The sequence below is a fragment of the Myotis lucifugus genome, unplaced genomic scaffold, assembly GCF_000147115.1.
Source record: "Myotis lucifugus unplaced genomic scaffold, Myoluc2.0 scaffold_176, whole genome shotgun sequence".
In the NCBI taxonomy this organism is placed as follows: Eukaryota; Metazoa; Chordata; class Mammalia; order Chiroptera; family Vespertilionidae; genus Myotis; species Myotis lucifugus.
The window spans coordinates 1,185,258-1,193,397 of NW_005871224.1; the positions used below are offsets into that span (position 1 = coordinate 1,185,258).

At 43.0% G+C, this 8,140-nt stretch overlaps 1 protein-coding gene and 1 pseudogene across 1 annotated transcript in view; one reads left to right on the forward strand and one right to left on the reverse strand.

Annotated features, from left to right (window-relative positions):
* ATF7IP2 (activating transcription factor 7 interacting protein 2) overlaps positions 1-8,140 on the forward strand; it is a 107,939-nt gene that overhangs the window by 63,343 nt on the left and 36,456 nt on the right. Inside the window, exon 6 of the mRNA XM_023760238.1 lies at positions 7,746-7,900. Coding sequence (XP_023616006.1) covers positions 7,746-7,900 — 155 coding nt within the window. The remainder of the gene's footprint in view (positions 1-7,745; positions 7,901-8,140) is intronic.
* Positions 13-6,188, reverse strand: LOC102419113 (annotated as a pseudogene).

Consider the following 8,140-nt stretch of genomic DNA (forward strand, 5'->3'; position numbering starts at 1 on the left):
GTATAAACAAAGTTTTTTTTTTGTTTTTTTTTTTACCTGTCACAATAAAGTTTATTATGAAAACAGGCTGGCGTGGGGATAAGGGGGCAGACAAGTACATATAGGTTGGGTGGCTCAGGTGAAATAGTGCGGCTTCTTCACATTGATGCCATACTCGCTGAGGGCAGGGGTCAAGTCCTCCATGGTTAGAGTGTACTTGCGGTCCTTGCTCTTGCTTCGGGAGCTGCCAGAGGCTGTGCCCTTCATTTTGCAGTGCGTCGTTGGCAATATCTGAGATGAATTTCTAGGCAGCTAGGGAGATGAGCCAAATTATGCGAGGGTCTGAGGCCTCAAAGCCAGCGCGGTTCAGGTAGTAACCAGTCACTGCATCTGGGATCGTAGGCATGTAATCCTCCAGCTGCATCAGGAAGTCCACCAGCGGCGTGCTGGACACCACCGGCTTCATGTCTCCGTTGGCCGCACTCGGCAGCACATAAACCCCGTTAGACCTGCCCCATCCTGCCCCATCCGGGGCCGCTGCGCCGCCTCCCTACACCGGAGCTGGAGGAGAAGCATCGCTGTGACGAGTGGAGGGCCCAGGGCCCGGCTGGGTTGGCCTTCCCCACCGGCCCCTCACCCGCCCCGGCCCTCACCCGCCCCGCGCCTCCCACACCGCCACGGGTCCCGCGCCCCAGGCCGCGGCTCCAGCCCCAGGCCCCCCTGCTGTCCCCCGCAGGGCTGGCCTTGTTCTCCGCAGCGGTGCTGGCACTGGCGCTGGCGGAGACCGCGGTGGCCAGGCCAGAGGCAGCGCAGGCCGGGGCCGCCTCGGGGTCCGCGCCGGAGCCTTTTTTTTTTTTTTAAATATATTTTTATTGATTCAGAGAGGGAGGGAGAGGAAGAGAGAGATAGAAACATCAATGATGAGAGGGAATCATTGATTGGCTGCCTCCTGCACGCCCCTTACTGGGGATCGAGCCCGCAACCCAGGCATATGCCCCTGACTGGAATCGAACCCTGGACCCCTTAGTCCGCAGGCCAGCTCTCTATACACTGAACCAAACCAGCCAGGGCCATATAGGAGTTTTAATAACTGTTATGACCCACATTATAGTAGTTGTATTATAAGAAATGAAGATGTTTCCAAACTAAGACAAAAAGATTAAAAAACAATATATTGATACTTAGAATGTTTCTGTGACTTTATCTCTGGGGAAGCTAAAAGTAAATGTCACTTGTATTACTTTCATAAAATGAGTAGAGAGCTGATTTGTGATTGCCTAGACCAGTGGTCGGCAACTGCGGCTTGCGATCCACATGCGGCTCTTTGGCCCCTTGAGTGTGACTCTAACACAGTGATGGCGAACCTATGACACGTGTTAGAGGTGACACGCGAACTCAGTTTTTTGGTTGATTTTTCTTTGTTAAATAGCATTTAAATATATAAAATAAATGTCAAAAATATAAGTCTTTGTTTTACTATGGTTGCAAATATCAAAAAATTTCTATATGTGACACGGCACCAGAGTTAAGTTAGGGTTTTTCAAAATGCTGACATGCCAAGCTCAAAAGGTTCGCCATCATTGCTCTAACACAAAATACCACGTGCGGGCACACACGTACAGTGCGATTGAAACTTTAGAGAATTTTTATTTGAAGTGGAGAATGAGTACGCAGATCTTCTGCACATAACAAGGTACGTTGGTTATCAAGAGGAAAGGTTTCGAAACGTTTTGCTTCCTTATTAACAGAAATTAAAGCATTTCTCCTTGAGAAGGGTGTTCACTATCCAGAACTAATGAACGATCAGTGGATCCAAAAATTTTATTTCATGGTAGACGTTACTTCTCATCTAAATCAGCTTAATCGTAACCTACAGGGGAAAGGAAACACAATTTTTTCCATGTTAGAAGAAGTTATTTCAATTGAAAACAAATTATCTCTTTTTGCTCAAGATTTTGAAAGAGAAACTTTGATTGACTTTCCAAGCCTGTTGAAACATCGCCAAGAAAATAATTCTGATATTGACATTTGCTATTTCAAAACAACACTTTTAAATATGAGGGAAGCTTTTCTCAACAGGTTTCAGGAACTCAGAAACAGTAAAATGATGTTAGCCTTTGTTAGAAAACCTCTCAATGCTACTGTAACAGAATTAAATTTTTCTCCCTTTAATATTGACATTGGCAACTTTGAAATGCAGTTGCTGGATTTAAAAAACAAAGAACTGTGGAGCTCGAAATTTGAATGTCTTTGTGCTGATATAGAAATATTGGAGAAAAACAAATGTGAACTTAGTTCACAGCATAAGTGATCTACTTTGAAAGACCTGGAGAAGGAAGATATGTTGATTTTTAACACTTGGAATAGTATTCCTGACTCATATAATCAACTGAAAAAACTAGCATTTGCTGTTCTTTCCTTATTCGGGTCTACATATTTATGTGAACAATTATTTTCAAGCATGAACCTTATCAAGAGTAAATTGAGAAGTCATCTTATTGATGAGAACCTGGAATCGTGCCTAAAATTAAAAACAACAACATACAACCTGACTTAACCCAAACTTTCTAAGGAGATGCAAGGCCATTGTTCACATTAGTGTTTGTCAGTCATTGTCATGATTTAATTTTATGGATATTGTAAGGTAAATTGTAAGGGATTTAATTTTATCAATAAATAATATTGTTACTAAGTATGATATCAAGTTTTATTCAACATACCTATAGTTTAACTAAGACTTAAAACTTGTTGAATTTGTTATAAGATTATTGATAAAATTAAATTCCCTTTAATATTTGTAGAGCTGTAATGATACACTCTTTTTAAAAAAATATATTTTATTGATTTTTTACAGAGAGGAAGGGAGAGGGATAGAGAGTTAGAAACGTCAATGAGAGAAACATCAATCAGCTGCCTCTTGCATAACCCCTACTGGGGATGTGCCCACAACCAAGGTACATGCCTTTGACTGGAATCGAACCTGGGACCCTTCAGTCCGCAAGGCTGACGCTCTATCCACTGAGCCAAACCGGTTAGGGCTGTAATGATACACTCTTACTTCATTTCTGATACTGGTAAACTATGGTTTTACCTTAATCAGTCTTGCTAGAATTAAAAACTTATCAATTCTCTATCACTCGTATCTTTTCTGTTTTTTATTATTTTTTTCCTCTTTGTGATATAATTTGCTCTTCTTTTTCCAACTTCTTAAGAGAAAACAACATTAATGTTTACCCTTCTTTTCTACTGGAAAATATTTAAAGCTATATATTTCCTTCTAAGCACTGCTTTTTCTTAGCACCTTCTAAGCATCTTCTCAGTGCAGAGATTATAATATCATATTTGGTATATTGTATTTTTGTTTTCCATCAGTTCAGAATAATTTCTAATTTTCCTTATGGTATTGTTCTTTGACTCATGGCTTATTTAGAAGTGTGTGTGTTTAATTTCCATATATTTGGTACTTTTCTAGGTCTATTATTTTTACTGATACCTAATTTCATTTATGTTAGAGAACATACTTTGTAAAATTTTAATCTTGGTAGTTAATTGACACTTATTTTTAAGGCCAAGATATACCTTCCCTTGATGAATGTTCCATGTATACTTGAAAATAATGTTGGGTGTAATCTATATATATAAAGAAGTAATATGCTAATTGGTTCTAAGGGTATCCCAGTCACGACTGTTAAACAAGATGCGTGAGCACAGGTGCTGGTGGGTGGGGACTTGCGACAGCAGGACATGAGGCTGCCGCCAGGGGCAGCCCCCCCACGAAGGCACGCCCCGTCCCACGGTCCGCCCAGCCTAGCAAGGGGGCGTCAGGACAGGGGCGGGGCCTCAGTGGAGAGCTCTCAGCACTCCTGCGCTGGGGTCTGAAGGCACGGAGAGGAAGGGAGAGCAGATGGGCAGTTAGGGGGATTAGGCCAGGAGGGGAGAGCAGTTAGGGGCATCAGTTAGGCAGGCAGGTGAGCACTTAGGGCCTAGTGGTTCTGGATTAGGAGAGGGATCCCAAATTGGAGAGTGTGCAGGCCAGGATGAGGGACCCCCCTCCCCCACATGCACAAATTTCGTGCACCGGGCCTCTAGTGTTCTATAAATGTCACTTCTGTGTTAATTGTGTCAAGGTGATTGATCTTGGTGAATAATGGTTCTGAAAAGATGCCCTTGACTGATCCTCAGAATCTGTGAATATCTTACTTTATATGGTAGATTATCTGGAGGGCTCAGTATTCATAGTGTCCTTATAAAAAAGAGTCAAGAAGGTCACAGCAGAAAAGAGATGGGAAAGTGGAAGCAGAGGTTGAAATGATCGCACTGAAAATGGAGGAAGGGGAGTATGAGCCAAGGAATGCTGACAATTTCTGCAACCTGGGAAAAAGGAAACAGATTGTCCCCTAAAATTTCCAGAAGGGATGCAGCCCTACAAACAACTTGATCTTTGCTTAGTGAAACTGATTTCAAATTTCTGGCCTCCAGAACTGTGATGGAATAAATTTTTGTTGTTTTAGACTACCCAGTGTGGTAATTTGTTATATAGTAGCCTCAGTAAACTAATACAGAATGTGCTACCAGAGCATGTGGGATGCTGCCCTAACAAATAGCTGAAAATGTGGAAGTTGATTTAGAATGCGATACTGGATAAAAAGCTTGAATAATATTGAGGAATATGATTTTTTGAACACACACTCAGTAGAAATGTAGATGTTAAAGATTGCAAGGGGAGCTCATAAAGAAAATGAGCACCTTAGAGAAAACCTATATATAGTCATAGAGAATATCTAAGTCTTTATGAAAAGACTTGGGAAGAAATATGGATATTTAAAAAGCACAGTTGGTGAGGATTCTAAAGGAAAGGAGGACAGTGGAATCTTGCTACATAGTGGCAGGAAGCTTAGCTGAATTGTATGTCCTACAGTGATTGGAAAACAGAACTTGTAAGTGATGAACTTGAATTTTTATTAGGCTAACAAGATTTTTTAGCAACGTGTGGAAGGTTTGGCTTGGTTTCTTGCTTTTTATAGTAAAACTAGAGGCCTGGTGCATGAAATTTGTGCACGGGGGAGGGGAGCCCCCCCTCAGCCCAGCCTGCACCCTCTCCAATCCAGGACTCCTTGGGGGATGTCTGACTCCTCGGGATTGGGCGTAAACCGGCAGTCAGACATCCCTCTCACAATCCGGGACCACTGGCTCCTAACAGCTAACATGCCAGCCTGCCTGATCACCCCTAATTGCCCCCCATGCTTGCCTGTCACCCCCAAATGCCCCCCTGCCGGCCTAGTTTCCCCCAACTGCCCCACCCCGCCGGCCTGGTTGCCCCTAACTTCCCCGCACACCCGTCGGCATGGTCGCTCTTCACTGACCCCCCCTGTTGGCCTGGTCACAGCCTGCTGCTCTGTCGCTTGGGTGCCCCTCAATGACCACCCTGCCGTCCTGGCCGCCCCACGCAGCCTGCTGATCAGTCGTTTGGGCACCCCTCCCTGACCCCCCTGCTGGCCTGGTCCCCCCACACAGCCTGTTCGGTCTTCCGTTTGGTTGTGATGGTCGCTTAGGCTTTTATATATATAGATGTGAGAGGGAAGAGATACACTGAAGAAGGAACTGTTTAGAAAAAAGAAATCAGGCGAACTTAATTTGGAAAATTCTGAGCCTATCCAGATAGTAAAAGACCCTAAACTTAGGAGGTTTTCTACCAGAAAGCATGATCTGGAGAGAAAGCCAATGATGTTTCAGAACAGACCTTTGGTGTAGGGCCTTGGAAAGATTAAAATGTCAGAGTATTCAGTCACGCAGAGAGCTCTTTAAAGAGAGTAGGCATTTAACTCTTTCAGCAGGCAGTTAACCTTATTTAGATTTAGTGTGTAGGTCCTGGATTCTGTGTGAGTTACAGTTCAATGACAGTTTTCTTTGCAAAATCCTTGCAATGCTCTTCTGGTTGGTTTTATTTTTCTGCCTCCACTGGATCTTCTGTTCAATACCTGCAGGTGCTGCCTGGACTCCTCAGTGATCTTGGGTGGGAAGTTCCAGAAATGGTGACCTGTGGTCACTGCCACTGCAGTAGATTGGGCCTGAAGCTGCTCCAGGTGTGGAGCAGAGGCACTGCTAATCCTTCGGTAGTCTAGCCCCACTGACACTGCAGTGGATTTGGCCCACTGCTCTTCCAGGTGTGGAGTGCTGGGGATTGGTTCCTGGCTGGCTTTTGCTAACATTGCTACTGCAGCCACTGAGGGTCACTCCTGCCCCAGGTGTCAGGTAGGGACACAGCTGACACTGTTGCTGCAGTGGTTCTGGCTGATTCTACAGGTATGGAGTGGGAGACTAGCCAACCTTGCTGTAGGTTTGGGGAGAAGGACAGGTCCCTGGCTTTTCTGGCACCCAGTGCAGAATATATCTATACTAATAATCTATACTAGCAAAAGGGTAATATGCTAATTAGACCAGATAGACTGGACATCCTTCCTGACAAAGCTGGGGCCTGGGCGAAGCCTCCCCAGGGGTCCTGGGTGCCTGCAGCTGGCCAGAGGGAGGGGAAGCCGGCCCAGGTCCTGGGTCCCTGCGGCCAGCCGAAGGGGGATGCTTGGGTCCCCGGTGCCAGAGGAAAGCCAGTGCCGGTAGCCGGGGGAAGGCCTACTCTTACACGAATATTCGTGCATCGGCCCTCTAATAGATAATAAAAAGAAAACTCAGGGAACTCACTGTGATGTTAATCCTCAATCTTGAGGTCCCCAAGCAATCTGCCCTCTTCTTTCCACCTTTTACGGTCATTTTATGATTATCTCTTAAAGTACTTCCAAGGCATTTAATTGTACAGGGAAGAGAAAAGTGAGTCTGTGCCACCTTGTCCTGGAATTAAAAGGATACCAATATTTTTTTGCTATTTTCTAATGTTTGAACCTATTTCTACATATAAAATCTGTACATGTAATATAACATTTCAGAATTCTTCCTTTGTGTACCTGTATTTTTGTTCATGTTATCCATCAGTAAGCCCATTAGTTATGCAATTTATCCTTTTGTATTGATTAATATACAGTGGGGCCTTGACTTACGAGTGTCCCGACTAACGAGTTTTTTGAGATACGAGCCGATTTTTTGCTTTGAGTTGCAAGCTAAAATTCGGGTTACGAGTCAGCTTCAGATACCCCACCGCTAGTTGGCGCAGCGAACTTCACAGTGAACGCCACAACATCAGCCCAGCATCACGTCTCACTCGTTCACTTTATGATTTGACATACGAGTAATTTGAGTTACGAGCTCCGTCACGGAACGAATTAAACTCGTAAGTCAAGGCCCCAGTGTATACAGATATTTTAAATACTGAAAATTCTCAACCAAATCATGGGCAAGGTTACAGTTCCAAGTTTAAAACAAAACCCAGTGACTAGAAGAGCAATTTGAAATTTAATCAGTGCTCCTGACTAAATAGTGAAGTATATTTAGCATGTTTTAAAAATTCTTATTGGTACACCGGTTAAAAATCGCTGACATAGATGTTTGTTTTTCCTTCCTTCCATTTAAGCTGGGAAGTTAAGTTGTACTATCATTTTTATTTCTTTGAAATATTTTTTAAAATTCATTTTTACAAAAACAGCAGTCATTATCATTAGCTATTGAAATACATATAATTTAATATATGTTTTGCCATCTGTATGCGAGGCTATTTTGAGAACAGTTTCTAAGTTAAATTTTACCTGTCATCAGTTTTATGTGGAAGAAGACAATTCCTAACCCTCCCCTCATCTGCCTTTACCTTTCCCAATTAACAGGTTGCAAACTCAGAGACTCTGAATTTGGATAAGAACCCAGTTAATAGTCTAGATGAAAGAAAGGCTCCTGTGAACTCTGGACCTTCCAACCCTTCAGAAAAAGCAATTGAAAAGATCGATTTGTCACAGGATCATGATGAGGCTGTTTCTGGAAGGTAGGCATTTCCACATAAATGCATAAACTTACTTATCTAAATATATGTTTGTAAACATGTACCCTTTTTGTCAGTTAAGCATAAAATAGCTTAAAGCTTCATATTTTATATAAAAAAATTTTTTTATTATGAAGGAATTGAATTGGTTCTCCAAAGCTTTTGTTGTTTTATCCTAAGTAACCCTTTCGGGTGGTTAGCTGTCAGGTTTTATTGTGATGCTTTCTATGTTTCCTATGGTGA